The following is a 21,663-nucleotide window of genomic DNA, read 5'->3' on the forward strand; positions in this document are numbered from 1 at the left end:
TCCGAAAAAGGATCCCGCCATCTATATACCTTGTGTTCACCGTCATAACCAAGATAAAGACATTAGCGAGTTCAAGACTCTAATATGGAAGGTCTAATCAGATTGCAAATAACCAAAGCATGCCCGGCCAAATACTTCAGCAAAGAATAACTATGACACCGAGTTCTGATAGTATAGTCTGCAATTAGAGCAGCTTCCTGCACAAGTGTTCAGGACGAGAGGATGGGTGAAGTGCTGGTATTTTCTCACTAATGTGCCGATGCTCTCTTTCAGCCCATCCAGACACGAATGCCACAGAAGGGTCCCTTCCACTTACAAACTGGAAAGATGTCACTTTTCCCTATGTTCCATACAGAAGGACCTCAACCTGAATTACATCTGGTCCTTGTAATACAAATACAGTAGCAGGTTTGCAACTTATATATATGTAAGTTGAATGGATAGCATGATTCAAATCTACTGGATAAGATATCAGCCCCAGGCTGCCACAGCTGATGACTTCCTCTTGACCACCACCAACTGAGAAACAGAGAGACAAACAACTAAGAGTCGAATTAAGCCTTATTCCAAACTTTGGAGGTCCTTCCAATTATCTCCTAAAAACAAGGACCACTTAGCAATAGTCATGAATACCATCCAGCTTGATAGGCAATAATCGGTTTGCCTTCTGAAACAAACCACTTATAAAGTGATTCCACCTCATCAATTTCCAGATGAACAAACATGCTAAGACCAGGAAAGTAGGGAAAAGGCAATCAAGCAATGAACCCACTCAGGAGCTAATGCCACGAGCCTTGAAATTGGTCCATCTTGAGAACCTGCCTGACTGGAGACATCTAGCCTTGGAGAAAGTTGTCTGCTCAAATTTGTGTGCATTGTTCAAGGAGACACATGAAATGACCATTAATTATCCGCTCACTATGAATATGCATGACGCAATGACCCCAGTGAAAGCATGGAAATTTATGATGACACAGATTTAGGAAAACCCGAGTTTACATCACTCAAAAGAATCATATCAATGACTGATGTTAAATGATAATCCAGGGCTTACAATCACAGCAAGAAATCTGTTGGTACAAATACTTTGCCTTCATTGTAAAACGGGAATGTAACGCATTTGTATACCTTGAACTCTGAACACAAGACAAAGCCTGGACTAAGAACTATGACAGTAAACAGCGATGACTTGATGCACAAGCCAATGGACATCACCATCATCTTATAGGACATTTCTCATCAAACTCTGTGTGTGATTTTGCCTTTCTCCTACATACAACTCGTCCAAACAAGGGCAATGAAAAAAAAAAACTAAAAGACATGAACACAACTGCAGGGAAACACACGAGGACACCCAACTTATATATAAAAGTCATCTCTCTACTTGCATCAAAAGAAAATATATATTGAATCAGACCATGAAGAACAAGAAAAAGCCTAGTGAAAAATCTACTACTTCCAAGTATAGATAGCATCTGAACAATGGCAATAACATGTCCTGGCAACTACAATTTACGTAGCTGCTCACAGAGATAAATGACGCGGGATCATGATACCAGCAATTTGTACCAGCAATTTGTAAAAATAATTCAGAATATAAATATTGGAGAAGAAATCAAGGTGCTGGGGAATTATCAGCATCCTGGCGATAGAAAGATTCATAGGTCGCCACCCTAGGCTTGGATTCAGGCCGCTCTAGTTCCTCCACGAAACCCACGGTCATCTTAAGAAAGTCATCCATGTGTTTTTGTTTCCATTCCTTTAGAAGAGCATGAAGAAAAGAATTTTATATTGAACGAACAGAAGAAAAATAATAATAATCACTAAAGGTTACAATAACAGTAGATAACTTAAAAAGAAAAAACAACAAAGAAGAGAAAAGCTTCAGTTGGTAGAAAACAGTTCAAAATCACAATTGCCGCGAAGAAGGTGCCGCAACTTCAAATTATGCAAGACTTTGTAGCTTAACCCTATATGACAATCATCCGCACTGAAGAAGAGCTTAACGGTATGAAGAAAAAGGAAACCGACGTACCTCAAAGTCCCAGTCTCCATACAAGTTTGGATCATGTTTGTTGCTCCAAACATAAGCTTCAGCTTCCAATTTGTCAGAACCATCCTGCAAAGACCTCAATATCATCCCTTAGATAATGTAGACATCTGAGGTGTTGATTCATTTCATGATGAAAGCAGAAGGAAAATCAAATGCACTAAAATGATGACATAAATTTACAGAGAAGACAATATGTGGTTTGCAAGAAGTAATCATCATGAGGAGTGGGAGCATCTTAATTCTTATAACTAGGGAGAATCCGCACAATTTAAAATGAAGATGGGACACGCGAAGCCAGAAAAGCAATGAACCGAAAGGAGTGAAGGAACAAACCAACAAAGTGACCTGCACAGTGGTCCTTGCGTACTCGACATCCTCAAATGTATCTAAGACATCCAGTTCAGGAACAGTGATTCCCATCAATACCTGCAAGAGGAAAAATTGCATGAAGCCATGAGGAAAAGGAGCGGTGGTTCACTGCTTGGTCGAAGACAGTTGACTATGGATGCATAAACCTCTGAGGATACATTCCTTATGATCATACCGCAAGGTGGAAATTTTTAGAGGTTGAATAATATCACATGAGAAGGCACATCCAGGCTCTAGCTATTAAAAGGGAACAAGGGCAATCATGCAAGAAGCAAGAAGACGACTTTCAGTGGGGGAGCAGCAAACTCATAATTGAAGATGCTAGTCCTCATCCTAATGAGTTGATACATCCTATGTCTACCAAATAAGAGGCAAAGAGAAATGATCACAATGATTATTCCCGACAAATGGGGAGAGAGAGACACAGACCTTGCCGGCGACGGTGTGTTTGGGGAGGGGGAGAATAGCAGGATAAACGCGATCCTTGATGCTGAACCTGTGACTGTTCTTTTTTTCGCGTTCAAATTCGCCATTTGCAACACCCACAGACAGACAGAGACAGAGACTGTGAGAGTGAGATTCGGTTTCGAACCGAATGGAATCGAATTTGGGGAACCGAAGGAAAGAACAGAGGAAGAAGGAAAGAAACAGAGGGAAAGAACGGACAATTCAGGGAGGAGGGCCGGGGAGGAAGGAGGGACGCGATTGAGGAGGGCCCTGACAACGTCGTCGGCTAGAAGGCTCCCGTATACGAACACGTTCAGCGTCGCCGCCATCTTCCTCGGACCTTCACTGGCTCTGTCGTCGGCGATGAATCATCGGCATGATCATGGTCCCCCTCTCATTTTTTCCTTTTTTGACAGAACATGGGCTTTTTTGAGGGCCCTGGCCCATGCCCATGTCTGCATTTGCAGGCATCTGCATCTCATTCTTCCACCCAAACGCCCCCAATGGCAATGGGGTTCTGGTTCTCTCCTACCCATCTTTCTCTCTCTGTAGCTTACCTTCTTTACACGCCACTTCTTCCTCCCCACGACCCCATTAGTGCAATGTAAACACCGCCCTGACGTGCCGAACCATTCGTGCAACCAAAAGGGTATATACTTTTAGCACAATCCCTGGCAGCAAGCAAAGCATCTCATTTCGATCTTATCCCCACTTCACTTGGTGTCATCCCCCAACACTTATATGCACTCCCTCCCCTCCACGACTCTCTCTCGCTACTTTGCACTCGCTATGTCCGATCAAAGTGTTCTCGACGTCTTGGCTTCTCATGGGGTCACTTGTCTCTTGTCTTCTCATGGCCAGGTTCGTACCCTATTCCCTCTATCATCCTTTCATTTTGGTCATGGATCATCCTTGCTGATTGCACTATTTTCCTCTTCTTTTTTGGGCCATCGCATCAGGTTCCCCTCTCATCCCTTGAAAACCAGTCAATCTGCATCCTCTTCTCTGCAAATTGGTGCAGGCCTTGTAGAACCTTCATTCCTCAGCTGGCGCAGCTTTATGAGACTGTAAATGCTGCTGGTGAGCATCCACTCGAGATCCTATTCGTTTCTTTGGATCATGATGAGAATGCTTTCCATGAGCACTTCCGGTGCATGCCCTGGCTCGCTGTCCCCTTCGATGCGAGCTTGCGCGGACGACTCAATAAACACTACCGCGTCCATCGCATTCCATCCCTCATTCCCTTGACCTCGGAAGAGATGCCGGGTCATGATGAGTTGATTGGTTTGATAGAAGATTATGGAGCTGAAGCGTTCCCTTTCACGAAGAAAAGACTGGAGGAACTCAAGATTCTTGATGTTTCCAGGCGCGAAGGTGGAAATTTGGAGCACCTATTTGCAGGGGAAGGTCGAGACTATCTTTTCCTTTCCGACGGTGGAGCTGGAAGGGTATGTTTGACGGTTCACTGATGCTATTCTTTTTGTTGCACATGTTGGTTCTACCGCATTAGTAACGCACGTCTCCTATTTTCAGCTGTCGGTATCCCATCTCATTGGTAAGACCATTGGGCTCTACTTCGGGGCAAGTTGGAGTCCTCCATGTTCCGATTTCACTCAGCAACTCATGGAAGCTTACGCTGAGCTCAAAGCAGCCACTAGAGATCAATGCTTCGAGGTTATATTCATTTCGACAGATGGTAATAAGGAAGAATTCGATGCGTACACTAGCAGCATGCCGTGGCCGTTCATTCCATACGAGGATGAGAGCCGAAAAGATCTGTGCAGAATCTTCGACATCCGGAGGATCCCGGCATTGATAATCATAGGCCAAGATGGGAAGACGGCGAGCAGAGAGGGGAGAGAGATGGTGTCGGAGTACGGGGCAATGGGGTTCCCGTTCACGGCGGAGAGGAGGAGAGAGATAGAAGAGGCGTTGAGGAAGGAAGGAGAGAAGCTGGGGAGGGAGGTGAAGGACGCGAGGCACGAGCATGTACTGAAGCCGGGAATGGCGAAGGCGTATGTATGCGACTTGTGCAAGAGAGGAGGGAGGTTCTGGGCATTGTCTTGTGAAGACTGCAACTACGACCTTCATCCCACCTGCTTGAAATTGATATGAACTCATGCATGGTAATAACTTAGTTGTGTATCCTATTAAATGCTTACTACACACTTGATAAATCAGAGTGGCACATGCCACCATCTCATCAACAAACTATCCTATCGAGGCAATTACAGGAAAAACATTCCAAGCCTCGGCTTTTATCTTTAAGGATTGGATTGGATTGATTTGTTTTTTGGCTGGCCTCATATGAATGTGTCTTCTACAAATGAGCCCCGCGCATGTGCATGTGGGGATTAAAAAGAAGCTAAAATGTGATTGGAGAGAACTAAATGTTTTAAGAATGTATTGTAAGAGGAGACTAAGAGAGATAGGGGTGATCACTTTTAGGTCCGGTCTGGGTTCAATGGAGCCGGTCAATGTAGAAATTCCCCAGCCATATGATAAAGTAGCAGAGTTCATGCATAATCAGGAACATGTTGAGATTCCCCAAGTATACATGATATCAGCATATTCAAAAGGACGTCAATTAGGCGGAGAAGTATTGATCCCCAGCAACGAGGAGAAATAAAAAGTGCTTGGCAGTCAAACCGAAGATGCAGGCAGACTCGTTTTCAACCAAATTGAACACGAGTAGTGAATTCCAACCAAATTGAACCAAACAGAGGCGGGCAGACTCGTTTTCGGCTTTGGTTCCATAAAATGCAACCAAATTTTCCTTTCGAGTAAACAACATATGAGGCGTATGTCGAACGTGACCTGAAAGATGCTGGCCACATATTTGGCTCAATGTACAATGTCATCCTAAATTTTGTATACTCATTGTGCAATGTCATTCTTAAACTTGTATGATAGAACTTTGTCATATTGCTATACCTTAAGGCCGCATTTGGTCGATCGGATAAAATCAGGATATGATATGTTTTATCCTATCCCGTGTTTGGTGGTGGTCAGGATAGGATAAGGTCGGATATAGACCGGATATAGCCTGGATAAAAAATCCGAGGAGGGGTGGGATAGACCCTGGATAGGATTTCTAATGCCTATTTTTCCGAAAACCCTACGCTCCACTCGCCGTCATCTTCATCCCCACACCTTGTGTGCTTTCACCAAAAAATTTCTCGGCTTTTTTTCCTTCACCGACTCCTCCGACCCGAGAATAGCAAAAAAAAAAAAATTTATCCTATCCGACTTTAAATCCGTAGTCCACCAAACAAGTGGATAGGATATGAAGAAATCCCAGGATTTCTTATCATATCCTATCCAATCCTATCCTATTTAGAAATCCAGGACAACCAAACGCAGCCTAAGTGGATGTGTGGTACGGATCCGTTGCACCATGAGGCACTATTGGCGAGTCGGGTTGTTTGGGAATGCAGCCCTAATTGGATGGTAAATTTCATCCAAGTTTAAATATGGACGAGAGACCGATAGCAAACAAGTAACGCGAGGGAATTGTGCGGGGGCTGGGTTTCATCGACGGCCGTCCGAGGATGAACTCGCTGTGCTGCAATTGCTCCGATCACGATCGATCGTGACCGGTCCAACCCCGGCCAGTGCCATGGTCCTTCGCTGCTTCTCGGCGGTGACCTGTGCGGATCTCTCGGCGAGGGAGTCTAGGAAGAGCTACGTGGGAGCAGGCGACCTTTTCTGAGTTCACCTTGTTGATGTCATCTCGGTCGAGCTTCATGATCTTCTTGACGCGGCCGGTGGGGAGATCAGGCCGGATGGTTGAAGTCAGCGTCTTCTTCGGCCATTGCCGAGCTCGAAAATGGGGAAGGAGAGAGAGATCGTGCGGTGGCCGGAAGTGACCGAGATAATTTGGGTGGTTAGTGGTGCTGCTCGGACTCACTTTATCACTCCGACAAAAGATAAAATAATTTTGTTTAATTTTATTTAAAATTCTATATAAAATTCGGAGTTATTCCACCACCCCTCAAGGCCGGATTTGTTATCCCCGGATATATCCATTTCATTATGTCCCGGAGAGCGTAACCAAATACCATACCGGTCCGGACGGGGGCTAACCAAAACAGGGGGTGGAATTTACCCCCGGATTGACCACGGGATTTGTGCTTAGCGTGGAGGCTACTACGGTTTTTAGGTCTTATTCTCTTATCTCTCTCTCTCTCTCTCTCTCAATTGTGTTTCTACTTGCTGAGATTTACTAGTGCATTGCCCCCATTCATCAGTTCCTCCTCCTCCTCCTCCTCCTCCTCCAAAACCACCACCACCACCGCCGCCGCCACCATGGCGTCGTCCGAAGCCGATGGCCACCCGTCGGAAGAGCAACCCAAACTAAGCAAGAAGGCCGCCAAGAAGGAGGAGGCCAAGCTTGAGAAGCTCCGCCGCCGCCTCGAGTCCTCCGCCGCCGTCTCCGCTGCAGCCTCGCCGCCCGGTGAGGAGGATCCCCTCGCTGCCAGCTACGGGGAGGTCCCCCTGTCCGATCTGCAGTCGAAGGAGGAGGTCGGGGAGCCCTACACTGAGGTCGGCGCGCTGTCGGAGGAGATGAAGAAGAAGGCCAGCAGCGTGCTGGTGAGGGGGAGGGCGCAAGCCGTTCGAGCAGTGGGGAAGAAGATGGCCTTCGTGGTCGTGAGGGAGAAGGGTTTCACGGTGCAGTGCGTCGTGACCGAGCAGGAGGGGTCGGTCAGCAGGCAGATGGTCAAGTTCGTGGCCTCCTTGAATCGCGAGTCCATCGTCGACGTCCACGGCACCCTCACTGTTCCTTCCTCCCCCATCAAGGGCGCTTCCCAGCAGGTGGAGATTCAGGTCAACAGGCTCTACTGCGTCAGCAAGGCCTTGCCCACCCTTCCCATCAATCTCGAGGACGCTGCTCGCAGCGAGGCCGAGATCGAGAAGGCTCTCCAGGTCTCGCCTCGCCCCTCCCTCGATAGTCTCTTTTTACCTTTCGGCTCCCGTCCCGGCTAGGCTATCCCGTTGTTTGAGTTCCGTGTTTGCATAATTTGCAGGCCGGAGAGCAGCTCGTTCGTGTTAATCAGGATACGAGGTTAAATTTCAGAGTCCTCGACATACGCACGCCCGCCAATCAAGGAATCTTTCGAATCCAGAGTCAAGTTAGCAATGTGAGCTTCCTCATGTCCCATCCCCGATGAAATTCGCATACTCATTGTATTCCTTTTGTCCCCTCTTCCGCAGACCGTGCCTAGATCAACAACTAGTCCATAAAAATGACAAGATTCTGTCTTGCTCTCTTTTCAGCATGTACAGTAAATAACTGCAAGATGTCTAGATGTAAAATGTTAAATGTCCAAAATAGTTTATCTGATGCCTATGTTATTCCTCCAATCATTGAGGAGTATATGCCTCAAAACATAGGGGAGCTTTATAATGCAGAAGTTTGTTGTTATTTTTGTAGTCACCGATCTCCAAAATAACAGATTGTCTGATTTCTTAAGATAAGATGCTGATGCTCTGGCCACTTATGCATTAAGGGCGCCCGAGGTTCCTCCTAGTTTGATATATATGCTTGTCTTAAGTACTGTGTTTTGAGTCTGACACCTAAACTTATATGATTCCACATTGTTTCAGATATTTAGGCAGTTCTTGTTATCTGAAGGCTTTATTGAAATCCATACGCCGAAACTTATAGCTGGATCCAGTGAAGGAGGTTCTGCTGTTTTTAAGCTGGACTATAAAGGGCGCCCTGCATGCCTGGCGCAGTCACCTCAGCTTCACAAGCAAATGTCTATTTGTGGTGATTTTGGGCGTGTTTTTGAGATTGGCCCTGTTTTTAGGGCAGAAGACTCCTACACACACAGGCATTTGTGTGAATTTACTGGGCTTGATGTTGAAATGGAGATTAAGAAGCATTATTTTGAGGTGGGATTGGGTACTTTTACATTTATTTTTTGCTTCAATTCAGTTCAGTGAACCAGACTTTTATGTGCAGGTGATGGACATCGTCGACCAGTTGTTTGTTACAATGTTTGACTCGTTGAATGTGAGTTGCAAGAAAGAACTTGAAGCTGTTGGAAGACAATATCCTTTTGAACCTTTGAAGGTTATGATATGATCTAATTTTCTTTTTCTTTTTTTTGCAATCCTCATAACAATTGGTAATGTTTACAAAAGCATAGTGCAACTCATTGGCAATAACTGTTATATGCAGTACTTGAGAAAGACTTTGCGGCTTACGTTTCAAGAAGGGGTTCAAATGCTCAAGGTGAGGAGAAATTCTTTAGCAGCTAAGTAACTGCCGAGATTTAAAAAAATAATAACAGATAAGAATGGCAACATATGGGTTCATTGGTACTTGTGGATAATAAACACTCAACTTATGGGATGTCAAAGCATTCCCAGAATCATCCTTATGCCCTAGCTTGATGCATCCTGGTTAATAAATAACTTACTTTGAATGTGACAGATCCAGTTTGTATTTTTGAGTTCCAGCATTTGTTTTGGGTCAATATATTTTCTTATGGATAGTTTTCTGCTGGAACTTCGGTTTTAGTGAATTTTACTGTAGATTGTGTAGGGAAAATCATGTATATTTAGCAATAAGCTCTCATTATTAGCTAAATCTATAGAAGCACCCTCAAGACTAAGATTCACCTAGTCAACAAGGGGTTGGTTGTTTCTTTATTTATTGTTATTTGGAGTTGTGTTTTCTTGTCTCCCTTGGAATGAGTGCATTGGAATCTGGAGTCAATTCATTGTCCGATAGCATGTATAGATGGAAGCAACTTACAGATTTAATACTTAAAGTCAGTAGTGTCCTGACACTAATCGCCTCTGGTCCAAAATCCTTGAGGTTGCTTTTTCCAATTTTTACAGTTACTGGTGTGTGGATAAGTGCTCTTGAAGTATTTAGTTTGGCTCTGATCCTGCATATCTTCACATGTGCTGAATTTTCCCTTTGGTGCTTTGACATTACTATGCTTGTACAGGATGCCGGTGTTGAGATTGATCCTCTAGGTGACTTCAGCACAGAAGTAGAGAGGAAATTGGGTCAGCTGGTTCTAGAAAAGTAATAAGTTCAATATTCTTTGATGTGCCTAAAGTGCTAAGTTAGTTTTCTGATTGTTATTGCAATTATTTTTCTATATAATTAACTTACCAAGCTTTCTTTTGATTATAGGTATGGCACCGAGTTCTATATACTTCACCGTTATCCTTTGGCAGTTAGGCCATTCTACACCATGCCATGCTATGACGATCCCGCCTACAGTAATTCATTTGATGTTTTTATTAGAGGTAAAGTTTTGGGCCATTCTATACCTCAGCAAATTTTCTCTGATTGATGGTTTGGGAATTATGCCTTTGTCTTGATTATTTGGCCTTACAGTTTGTTTGAAATTGTTTAAAATGCATGTTCAAATTGTTCAAAAAGAAACATAGGGGGGAAATCGATGAAAGCGAAGGCTTGAAATGTCAGGAGAATTATATGTTCCATTGATTCTTATATACCATGAAGTCTTATATAGAGACATATCTGCCATAACTCCCAGATGGTTTAGAACTTTTTGCATATATTATGAGGCTTCTCCTTTCTCTTTTGCATGGCCTCTATCATATAGTTGCATCTCCAGGCCGTTTACCGACACCCAGTAAATCTTATTTGTCTCCTTACATGATTGTGATATAGACGGTTGAGAGTTGCCCATATGAGTCTCTTTTGACCAGCAAAGCTTGCATTCAATCCATATTCGACTGCAAACTTCTGATTTGTATTACTCTGTCCCAGGCGAGGAGATCATCTCAGGAGCCCAGCGTGTCCATGTTCCTGAATTTCTTGCCAAGCGTGCAGAGGCATGTGGAATTGATGTGAAGACTATTGAAACATACATCGACTCTTTCAGGTATTTCAGTTTGGTCATCTTTGTTCTCCTAGGAATGGTCGGTTTATTGTGCTATCATTGAAGAAATGGTTGCCTTAGCTTATCAAAGCCTTGTGATCCAAATTCAGTGCTTGGTCAGCTACTTGACCAAGGGGAACATGATTTTTTCTCTCCATTATGACAAGTCATTGTAATTGGTGATTTTGGGCAGGTACGGTGCTCCTCCACATGGGGGCTTTGGAGTGGGACTGGAGCGGGTAATTATGCTCTTCTGCGGTCTTAACAACATCAGGAAAACCTCTCTTTTCCCTCGTGATCCCCTTAGAATCTCCCCATGAGAACAGATTTAGTAATGCTGTTCTAATCAGGTTCTCTGACACAATCATATGGTGCTCCTTGATTTTGGTGTTTTTCGGTAAAATAATTTTTTATGATTAGCCATTTTTTGTCTTTTGTCCCTTGCCAAATGAAATCGGACAATGAGAATGAGGATTTGGGTAAAATCTCTCTCTCCCTCTGCCCCATAGAAGACATGAGCATGGTTTGAAAAGTTATATTACCATTAGTTTGTTTCCCCTTAACAAAAGCAACTCACTATATAATTCTGATGACGTAAGGATAAAGTGTGTTGAATTACATGCAATTGATGTAGTGCATGATTTCTCCTCAGTGTTTATATCAAGGAGGTGGAAGTATATACAATAGGCTCGGCTCAAGTTTTGACCAACTGGTGCACACGAACTTCCAGATTACAGCGCATTCGGATTTTTACCGATCTGGATAATAAGGAGTAGGATAGAAGCCAGTTTTGATTTGTTTATGATTCGGATATCTCAAGCTTGAAACTAATGGGAATTTATTACAAGGTTACTACGTGCATACTACAGAGGGATATCTTACGGAGACAAAACCTAGAGAGCAATTTCTTTACTGTAATGAGCTTAAGTATAAAGGGTCTGCACAAGCACCCTTTCATTTATTGCACATGAGACGATGACGACTAAATGTGTTCCAAGAATAAGATCGATGACCATTTCAGTGCATCCTGGTGACTTTAATTATAGTTCAAGGACCATTACCCGTTTAATTGTTGTCGTGGGGAACTCTAAACGATCTCCATTCAATGGCCATAAGAGAATTGCCCACATAGGAATCTGTTCATGTTTTGAACTAATTCAGACTCGTGATGGATAGGTCGGTATTTGCATGAGATACTGAATACTTACATCATATAATTCATTTCTTCCTCACCTATCCAGTAATATCAAAAACAAAATCGCTCCTACACTTTCAACTACTTCAACAAAAATGGAAAAAAAAATCAAACTATCTAAACATATGGAAAAGTTTTACAGCAACGTTTGGCAACAATTAGAAGCCAAAGCCATTGCGCACAATATCCTCTTCATCACCACTACTGAAAGATTCGACCATCTGACTTCCATCATCATCGTCGTCATCTCCCTCTGTCACAATTTCCAATATTCCAGGTCCACCATCAAAATCAAAACCATCCATTATAAAATCCCCATCTTCCTCATCATCGTCATCGAGATCACTCAAACTATCATCGTCATTGCTCATATTATCAGGGTCACTATCACTATCACCCTCTAGACCCGGGCCCAATATAGGATCTACGTCAGCATCGTCATCTTCTTCTTCCTCATCTTCCTCACTCTCAGCATCATCAGGATCAGAGTCGTCATCCGTTGGCCTCCGTCGACCAATCTCATAGACCCTAGCAGAAGATAACATCTCTTCTTGATCATCCATCGTGATCAACCCCACAAATGAATCCGTCGGTTCTGTTGCAAAGTCAAGGACACAGCGATCTACTGGAATAGTTGCAATGTCAGCATAGTTGACAGCATCAACTGTGCGAAATGCTGCAAAAAGAGGGTGCTTGGCACGTCGAGTATGAACAGCAGACATTACATCCTCAAGGTTTCTCCTCAAGATTGCATAAATTACGTCACCACGTGCATTAAATGTTATTGCTGTTTGATCCAGGGAAGGAACACTCCGGAGCAGTCTGAATTTCCGGAGATCCCACACCTCAGAGTTTATTATGACCTGAACCATGGGATAATCGCGAAAGTTCAGATGGTAAGAAAACTAAATACGAGCACACTAAATTGAAACGAGATCATAGATATTAATCAACCACAGCAATGGAACCAAACTTAAATGCAACCCACCAACAAGTGCGTGTCTATTACACACAAGATAACTGAGCATAATGGACCAACCCCTCTTAATTTAAAGGCACAACCATCATACGCAAACAAATTGCTATCTAAGCATCAGTACCGACCCCTTGTTACTCAAAGGCAAGTCCCACCAAAAACATTATTGTATAATAAAGTTATAGGGTTGAAAAGAAGACAACAGCACCAACACACATTACAGTAGTTCTATAGTTAACTTGTCTCACGAGATCGAATTCATGTTACTAGCTTGTATATTCGAGATTCCCTCCACTACATATTTATAGAATCACAAGTGGACATTTAGAGAGAGAGAGAGAGAGAAGCACCTGAAATTAAATCCTCAACAAAGGAGCTATAAATTTTACAAGTAACGTGAAGTTGTGAACAGCCAATCAATTATCTGCACTTATATATAACAGCATGCACAGAAAGACGATATAAACATTTAGTTACCTCATTGCCAGCAGGATGAAAGCCACCGCCCCCATAGTCTGTGAATTGATCAAATCGATGAACTGGGCCGGAAACTCGCCGATCCCATAATACACCATTCCAGAGCAACATTGCATCTGATGGACTAAAGTGTATCTGAGAATACATGTGCGCCCGACCTGTAGAACCAAAAGTTGTGTCCGACAATTTTAGCTCCATCTGATAGGTCTGGATATCGTACAAGAGAATCTCCCTATTGCTTAAATCTGATGACAATGCAGCAAAATGGCCCCCAGAATTGCTAAACCTAGCAGCCTTGCACCCTTCAAATGGATGTAATGGTCCATTGCCTATAGAAGAGGCATCCCACAAGCGAACATCCTGATTACTTGATGAGAGCAGCAGCTGTGTATCACCTGACACATATGACTGAACAAGCACCAAAGGAGGCTGGTGGCTTGTGCAGCTGTCTAGTACACTATTGGTATTGGTGTCAAAGATCTTGAGCTCTCCACCATGGCTACCAGCTGCAATATGAGAAGAGTTCCCAAGAAAAGCTACGCAAGTCAAGAGACCGCTATTGTCATCTCGGCATGTCCGCCATGGTCTAAATCTACTGAAAACAAATTGACGATCTTTGCGATTTCCAAGGACTCCACCATACACACTTCTGAACTCCCGTGTGCCAAGACGCGCTGTAACATTTGATGGAGCATCAAGACTCCGTTTTGGCTCAGGGCAAACATGTGGGTGTAAGAGTGAGAGAGGTGGAAGAGTAGTAATTGGAGCAGGACACTGACGATGCTGGTGCTTCAGATACTGAACAACAAGAGAATCTAGAGTTAACCTCTCCATGTTATTGCTAGAATGGGGATCATTCAGTAACCCATGGTCAGTGGAAGTCATGTGACCTGCTTGACAATTAACATACGGACTGTCATCCACATCAGATAAAAGACATGTTGATCGCCCATGCAAGTCCCTGTTAGTTGAGTTTGGTGTGGACAACCCAGAGGGATCAGTTGATGTACCATTTCTACGGAATGTATGAGGTGTCACACAAGCAGGGGAGTACAGCCCGTGCTCAGCAGTTTGTAACCTCTTCCCAGGTATTGCAAAGCCACCATCTTTTATCTCATAGTGTTTTCTCTTCATTGGCAATATAATAGGAGTTTTACATAGGGAATCACTATCTAAAATTGGTTTCCCTGTGGCTTCAGACGGAGTTTCACGTACAATTACTTGTGCAGGCGGTTTTATGACACTGGATAGCTTTTTACTAAGTTGTGAACTCCCATCATGAAAAGACATCTGCCTTGATTGTGAACCAAAACTAGGTGAGAAAACCAGTGGCTTCTTCCGTATTGAAGATCCTGCTGGGTCACACCTCAATCTGGAAATATCATTATGTTCAGGGAATCTTAACTTTTCAGATAGAAAGCCAAATGGGGAGCGACCAGAGGGCCACTGAAGCTGTACAGAAGGTGATTCTTGCGTGCACGCTGTATATGAAAGAGATGCTGGGGCCACCGTCAATGGGAGAGGAGTCAATTGAGCCTCTTTCTGCAGCATAGTAGCACTCCCACCCAAACCACATGCTTGCAGATGTTCGAGGATAAGGAGTAACAGTTCCCTGATATTGGTTGGGCAAGACAGTTTGGAGGCTAAATTAATGAATCATTAATCATTGACATCAACAAAATATAGAGTTCACTTAATAGAAAAACAAACCTGGAGTGATAAGTGATAGGAGTGGCAGCGGCAATAGCCGCTCGCTCTATGCGCCTCAAGGTAGGGGTTGCAGCATCAGTAGCTGCCAACGTACTGGCACGCCCTGAATTTGTCACAATCTACATATGCATAAACAAAATTAAGTTACAACTGTGCTTTGCAATGAAAGCAAATTTGTGTCATTTGGAACAAGATGCATCATACAGAAACTAGAAAAGGAAAAAAAAAACTCCATAAGGATCGTCTCTTGCATTCCAACCAAGTTTCCTTTCTCCTCTTTTGACCAGAGGGGATTTGGGGACAAGGGAGATGGAAGGCATCCTAGAGCCGGCGGGCCCTTCTCTCTCTCTCTCTCTCTCTCCCCCTGCTTCTGTGTGTGTGTGTGTGTTGTGGGGAATGTAAAGCATTTCTTAATATGCATGAGCTATTACACAATTTTGATCGCCATAACGATCGGTTCCATTTTTCTTTTACAATGCCATAATTTACTTAAACTTCTAAAGACCTACCCAGCCATGCAGGGATAAACCCTTCCTCTTTTCTCTGTATCCATCATTAAAAACATGATGGCTGTTTTCGGGCAAGAGTAATCGTGAGTAGTGAGAGCAGGTACATGTAGAGACCCTAGGGGCTCATCGGGCACTATACAAGCAATGAAATATGGGTATCCATAGTGTCACTCCCATAAAAGTTTTGCTTATCGCTTCTTAGAACTACTTGGGAAAAAAGTAACCTTGTATATGGAATGCAATCAGCTTGTAAACCCCATTAGTGCACTCAAGTCTTAAATCTTCTAAAAGAAAGTCAGATCTCCTTTTTCTCCTAAGTAGTGGCCCGCTGCCAAGTAGCCAATATTCGCGTATTCAATACCCAGTAGAATGGCTTGAATGCGTTTTGTTTTGTTTAGTTTAAGAACTTGACTTTTCTAATCAAGAGGTTCTGGAGTCCATTGCATTTTGTAAAAAAAGGTTAAAGGTTCAGGGCTTCCAGGAAACCTTTCATGAAATACAAGATTTACGTGGTAAGCAAGGCAAGTGTAACATATCGAAAGCTAACAACAAAGAGTTTCTACATGGTTTGCCTGCTAAGAAAGAGGTAAAAAAATCTTTACCAAGCTGGGGAGCAAAAAACTCAAACTAATACACTATCAAAGTTGTAACCTCATACACCCAATTCTCATTCTCTTAATCTAAAAAAAAACCTATGCATACAATGCAAAACATTGATAAGCAAATTTGCATAAAAAAAGCGATCTCTAACTTGGGATGTTCTAAGAATTTAACAAATTAGGTAGCAAACAGAGTTGGGATCAAGTAGAATCAAATGACAATTGAAACTTAAAAACACGTGCATATTCTGAAAATCTTGCTATGATAAATAATATCAAGTGTGGGAGCATTACGCATTTTTTTGCATCCCAGACATATGTAGTTGTCGATATAAGTTGAGATGAGGAAAATCATCCGCTTACCCCTATTAGTTCAATGGCAACCTGGGCTAGTTCAGCTTGCCACCTACCCTGCTCATTCCCAAGTGTCTGGCTTCCAGAATCTCGAATGAGCTCTGACAGTTTTTTCCCAACCTAAGAAAAAAATCGAATAAATTCCATATTACACGAAAGATTGAATATTGTATCTGTTGACGAACCAAATCGAACTTTGGATCAAAACAAAATTATCCAACATAAAATTATTGGTGACTGACTCAGATTCCGTGAGTCAAAGACTTGGAAACTCTGCAAAACAATTATCCAACATTTCGAGACGAGTGCAGCACCACTTCTATAAAATAAGGAAAGTGCATATTCAAAGTGATTAAATATGTTCAAAAATTGCATATGGTGCAGAAAACTGTCCGACAGAATCCACATCTCAGGATGTAAACAAACAACTTGCAGTTCAAGCATCATCGGAGTACAATTCAAATGTTCCTAAATGTATAATCTACAAGTCCGGAGAAAAGAAGCTGCTCACCTGGAGCTTTGTTAATATGTGAGCAATCGTATTATCTCTGGCTAAACCGAGTAGTACACGGCAAGCCAGAGCACGTATGCAGTCAAGAGCAACAGGAGGCGAGTATATTCGTGGCTGGAGGAGATGCAGAAGAACCTTTATGCCATTATTAGCACGGACAGCCTCTCTTGCTTGACGATATCCTTGCTCCAGCTGTGCAGCAAGACCAGCAGAACCTGCTCCAGCGCCTAAAGATATTCTACGATCTCCAACCAATCCTGAAGTTGATGCAGAAACAGGTGTCAAAGGAGCTGTACTGGATTGAGTCCCAGATGACGTTGCGCACCCTCTATCAACCCCACTAGATTCACCATTCCGATCCCGTATATCATTCCGATCTGTGATACTGCGGTCTGCATTTCTATCTCTAGATTCCATGGCAAGGGCATTGAAGCTTTGGGCAGCAGCAGACAGCTGACCTTGTGCAAGCATAGGAGGTCTATTGCTAATCGAAGGCGGAGGGCACACAAGATTAATTAGCACATTCAAAGCAGGCTGTATGATCTGCAGAAACCATGCATAAGAATTACTAGGAAAGAAAGCCATATGCAGAACAGAAGGTTCGTGACTCAGATTTTTGTTGCCATAAAGACTTCGATAAAAGTGATCAACATTAAAGCATTAAATGATCACTCACCTCTGGGTCAACATAAGTACTAGCAATATTTGCAGCATCCAATACAACTGCAATGCCAACACGCTCATTGCTCAATGTGGCATTCACTATCATTTTACGACTTTGAGGTACCAGCGTAACAATGTGCAGAACACCCAAGGCATATTGAAGCAAGTCGTGCAAATAGCGCTCAACCGGTGGGGCCTGAATAGGGGGAGCATCGAAATATAAGATGCATTGAATGCCCGCAAACAGAACAGGAGGTTAAGGCAGAACAAAGCCAATTACCTGACACAATTCTAACATTGTCAAATGTCCATTACAGGCTAAGAACTTATCAACTGCTGGCCACCGTGTTCTCACAAAAGCAGGACCCAACTTCCGATCCTTCTGCAATTGGAGGAATACGGCATCCATAGCCTCATTACTAATGTCAAGGGGTTTGTACGCCGCCCTCATGCTCGAAATATTCCGGGGAGCACTGCGGTTAGTCTTAGATGGACGAATTGAATCCACAATCAATAGTAGATGTGCCCTAAAATATTGCCGTAGAGCGACACATGTGTGATAAGCTATCTGCTTCTCAGATGACGTAAGCACTTCTGGAGGTGACCTGTCGTTCCGAAGTGAACTTGAACCGGAGAGTCCTAGTGATACGGAATTGACTCCGGACCTTACTGAGGCAGCGTCATTTAAGACACCCAGTAATTTTTGTAGACCATCCAGAGCATCAAAAGAATCAAGGACTGCTCTGAAAACAAAAGCAGCAGCAAAAAACAGGGCTGCATTCTTTCGTGCCGCCTGATCCTGGGGGCATTCTAGAAGCTGGATAGCTAACTCAACAACTTGGCGCACAACATCTGAAGGAAGAGCACACACTCGTTCCATAATGCCCTAAAAAGAATTAGACCCAAAGAGATGAATATGTTATAAATTAAGGTAAATGACATCGTTAAAACCACAGAGCCTCGACACAGTAACAGAAGAATCGTCTAAGCCAAGTGCTTAAAGAATCACCTGAATAGAACCAATAGTAAATAAGCAAGAGGAAAGACCAAAGAAGGTTTGAGCAATTCTAGGTATAGAAAGGAGTTTTTGCATGCCACCCCTGTCCACAAACAGGGCTGCAAATTTCCGATGAGCTGCCAAAGCACATATTAACTTCATCACATCGGGCAAAAGCACTGCTATCTTTGAAGGCTCTTTATATTTGGAGCTCCTCTGGAGCAAAGCAAGACAGACATCAACACCCTTCTCATGCAATACAGGCCCAAGAACCTCAACATATTCTCCCAAAAACTCTAGGCACTGGATGCAGTACTTTTCTCGCAGCTGTGCCAAGGACTCAATGTCAGGAATAAAGTATTCAACATCTTCATCTATTTCATCTGTACCACCTTGATCTGTTGATTCAATTACAGTGCTGATAGATTTCCTGTAGTGGATGAACCATGAACTGAATTTAAAGAACTGAACAGACTAGAAAAATAGCGGAAGCCTTATTAATAGAATGAAGCCTACACTAATGTAAAAACTATTAAATTACGGATAAAAGTTGATATCACTAACCTGGAGATTTCTACAGCACGACCAGCGTCGATGACTGTAGATGCAGCTCTTGAAGCTGCCAATACTGCAGCTTCTTCATCATTTGTGGCATTCAGTTCCTAAGTATAAGCAAATGAAAATTGTAATAACATTACAAACTGCAAGTTAAAATTAAAAATTTTCTTCTGCAATTAGGGAAATGAAAAAACAATTGCAGATGCCAGAGTACCTCCAAAGCTGCACTTTTGACAACTTCAGCAGCAGCTGCAGCAGCTGCCTTAACGGCTTCTTCAGGTGCATTTGCTTCTCTCGCTTCGGCTTCTGCTGCTCTGACTGCTTGCTTCACAAGATCAGAGATATCTCTACTACCAACTTTACATTCTCCAATTAGCTCCATAAAATCATCTCTTTCTGAGGACAAACCATCAGAACCTCGAGTTGCTAATCTCCGGGTATCAGGTACTTTTTTCACATCAAGATGTCTTGAGGAGCTCTTATCTTTAATACTCCGCCCTAAACCTAACCGAGTACCTGAACCTGGAGAGATCAAAACTTGTTCATTCTCCACTGCTCCTTCACCAACCCTCCCCTTCCCTCTTGATTTTGCCCACCCACGATGTGTTCTACGCCTTGAAGATTCATCCCTACCACTTTCATCGAGATCTCCAGATTTTGACTTGTCACTGGCTAGACTATCAAGTGGTTCCCTAGCAACTCGGCTATCTTCTCCAGATGCTTGCCAACCGCTGCCTCCGTCAAGGTCCCTTTCAGAAGCTTGATCCTCCGAGCATCTCTCATCTGGCGGCCCGACATCCTCTGAATGTGGCACTTCTACAACCTGCCGCACTCTCCCCCGACTTTCTTCTCTACCTCTAACAGAATTCAACACAGAAGTACTTTTGCTCTCTGCCAGATGAGTAAGATCTCTCTGTCCAGCATCTCCAAGGACCCGTACACGAAGATAATGCATAAGCTTGGCGGACAGTCCACAAGTCAACACATCCTCCACCAATGGACCACCACTAATCAATCATAAAAGTCAGAACTATCAAAAAAAAAAAAAGGGAAAAAAACAGATAATAACTATAGTAGCCTAAACACACATAAGCCCCTAAATTTGAGAAGCATACTTAGACAAAGAGATTGCAAGAAGTCCAGCGGCATAGGTCCTCAACATATCATTGTCAGAGGCCTCCTTTCTTCCAGAATCAAACTTTAACTTAGAATCGTCAGCCAGACATCTTTCGGTGTCATCAAGCACCCAGCGTTTTATGTTCTCCAAAGCATCATCTTCAAAAACATGGGGATACTGTGTTCCATTTAATATAGCTTGTCAAATGAAAGGAGAAACTACTGCGAAGTCAAAAGAAAAAGAAGAAAAAGAAACGGGAAAGGACAGATAAATCATACCATCCAAGTGAGTGAACAGGCCGAAACAAGCCTAGCAGCAGCTGCTTGGACTGACGTTGAGAATGTGTTTTCGGATAGGTACTTGGAAGACACCAAATCGAAGAATTCATCATTGTCCTGCACGGGGTGAGCGAAAGGACAACAATTACGGGAGAAATTTTCCAAGAGACGTCGAAAGGAATGAACTTAGCGCCAGGGAAGTCTTCACCGCAATGCAAGTCGCGAGGAACCGAGAAAGGAAGTGGCAAAGTATGAAGGTAAAAGAGACGTCCAACTCACACGGAGTAAATTGCCGAGGCGCCCAATGGTGTGAGAGGAGCGAGCATTATTGGAGGAGGAGTGATCACTTCGTTCCAAGTATCTGCAAAAAGGACCGAACGAGATAGGGCAAAAGCCCGAGAAAACCAAACCAACATATTCAGCGATGAACTGAACAGATAAAGGAGAAGACGGGAATGCCCACGAGCAGCACGCACGCGTAGGGCAGGAAGGGAAGAAGAGAGGGAGGGAGGGAGGGGTACCGACCGGGACTCGTGGGTCTCGAGAAGGGAGGAGAGAGCATGGAGGAGGGCAGGGCTGGGATTATCAGGAGAAGCGGTGACCCTGTCCATGAGGCTCTGAGCCTTGGCCACCGCCTCTTCTTCCTCCTTCCTCGCTTCCTCCGCCGCAGCAGGCTGCCTCGTCGGTTCTTCCATGGCGGCGGTCCCTTCTTATCTCGATCGAGTTGCACCGGGGGAGTCCCAGTCAGTCAGAGCGAGCTACTGTGACGGAATTGGGGGGGAGGGCGTGGGGATCGTATTCCCACTCGGTTTAAATAGGGGGGACGAGGTTTTTGCAGAAGGAGCGAGCGAGAGAGAGAGAGAAAAACAAGGAGAAGAAGAAGAAGAAGAAGAAAGAATGGCGACGGAGAAGGTGGTGCTGGTGGTGGATCGGAATGTTCCCGATGGAACCGACCCGGATGAGCAAATCCCTTCTC

The 21,663-nt window shown here is 43.6% G+C and overlaps 4 protein-coding genes across 11 annotated transcripts; 2 read left to right on the forward strand and 2 right to left on the reverse strand.

Annotated features, from left to right (window-relative positions):
* Nucleotides 1-1,424: 1,424 nt before the first annotated feature.
* Nucleotides 1,425-3,348, reverse strand: LOC130136581 (AIG2-like protein D). 2 transcript variants are annotated; one of them, XM_056306651.1, is made up of 5 exons: nucleotides 3,089-3,348; nucleotides 2,852-2,924; nucleotides 2,399-2,479; nucleotides 2,036-2,119; nucleotides 1,425-1,759 (listed from the first exon to the last, which is right to left on the reverse strand). In XM_056306651.1, the coding sequence occupies exons 1-5, from the start codon at nucleotides 3,196-3,198 to the stop codon at nucleotides 1,616-1,618; spliced, it is 492 nt and encodes a 163-aa protein (XP_056162626.1). In that variant the 5' UTR covers nucleotides 3,199-3,348; the 3' UTR covers nucleotides 1,425-1,615. The 2 variants fall into 2 exon arrangements, with proteins under 2 accessions (XP_056162626.1, XP_056162625.1); XM_056306650.1 differs by having other exon boundaries at nucleotides 2,387-2,479.
* Nucleotides 3,349-3,395: 47 nt separating this feature from the next.
* LOC115692695 (probable nucleoredoxin 3) lies at nucleotides 3,396-5,157 on the forward strand. The gene is made up of 3 exons (XM_030619638.2): nucleotides 3,396-3,730; nucleotides 3,829-4,317; nucleotides 4,403-5,157. Exons 1-3 carry the CDS (start codon nucleotides 3,611-3,613, stop codon nucleotides 4,982-4,984), a joined length of 1,191 nt encoding a protein of 396 aa, XP_030475498.2. The 5' UTR covers nucleotides 3,396-3,610; the 3' UTR covers nucleotides 4,985-5,157.
* A 1,958-nt stretch (nucleotides 5,158-7,115) lies between these two features.
* LOC115692694 (aspartate--tRNA ligase 2, cytoplasmic-like) lies at nucleotides 7,116-11,768 on the forward strand. 5 transcript variants are annotated; one of them, XR_008815416.1, is made up of 10 exons: nucleotides 7,116-7,795; nucleotides 7,897-8,010; nucleotides 8,477-8,767; nucleotides 8,838-8,948; nucleotides 9,057-9,110; nucleotides 9,835-9,914; nucleotides 10,026-10,141; nucleotides 10,632-10,746; nucleotides 10,937-11,266; nucleotides 11,396-11,768. XR_008815416.1 is itself a non-coding variant. In XM_056306685.1 (10 exons), the coding sequence occupies exons 1-9, from the start codon at nucleotides 7,178-7,180 to the stop codon at nucleotides 11,061-11,063; spliced, it is 1,626 nt and encodes a 541-aa protein (XP_056162660.1). In that variant the 5' UTR covers nucleotides 7,116-7,177; the 3' UTR covers nucleotides 11,064-11,093; nucleotides 11,396-11,768. The 5 variants fall into 5 exon arrangements, 3 of the variants coding, with proteins under 3 accessions (XP_056162660.1, XP_030475497.2, XP_030475496.2); XR_008815415.1 differs by having other exon boundaries at nucleotides 10,937-11,222; XM_056306685.1 differs by having other exon boundaries at nucleotides 10,937-11,093.
* Nucleotides 11,769-11,904: 136 nt separating this feature from the next.
* Nucleotides 11,905-21,663, reverse strand: LOC115692693 (DDB1- and CUL4-associated factor homolog 1). Of its 3 annotated transcripts, none has more exons than XM_030619633.2 (14): nucleotides 21,213-21,663; nucleotides 20,967-21,048; nucleotides 20,688-20,804; nucleotides 20,408-20,586; nucleotides 19,507-20,299; nucleotides 19,299-19,396; nucleotides 18,747-19,164; nucleotides 18,018-18,623; nucleotides 17,751-17,933; nucleotides 17,075-17,617; nucleotides 16,573-16,683; nucleotides 15,102-15,220; nucleotides 13,392-15,003; nucleotides 11,905-12,801 (listed from the first exon to the last, which is right to left on the reverse strand). In XM_030619633.2, exons 1-14 carry the CDS (start codon nucleotides 21,380-21,382, stop codon nucleotides 12,097-12,099), a joined length of 5,736 nt encoding a protein of 1,911 aa, XP_030475493.2. In that variant the 5' UTR covers nucleotides 21,383-21,663; the 3' UTR covers nucleotides 11,905-12,096. The 3 variants fall into 3 exon arrangements, with proteins under 3 accessions (XP_030475493.2, XP_056162657.1, XP_056162658.1); XM_056306682.1 differs by having other exon boundaries at nucleotides 20,408-20,606; nucleotides 20,687-20,804; XM_056306683.1 differs by lacking the exon at nucleotides 20,408-20,586 and having other exon boundaries at nucleotides 21,213-21,396.

The sequence above is a fragment of the Syzygium oleosum genome, unplaced genomic scaffold, assembly GCF_021117445.2.
Source record: "Syzygium oleosum isolate NSW1041296 unplaced genomic scaffold, Sole_v2.1 Sole_v2.46, whole genome shotgun sequence".
In the NCBI taxonomy this organism is placed as follows: domain Eukaryota; kingdom Viridiplantae; phylum Streptophyta; class Magnoliopsida; order Myrtales; family Myrtaceae; genus Syzygium; species Syzygium oleosum.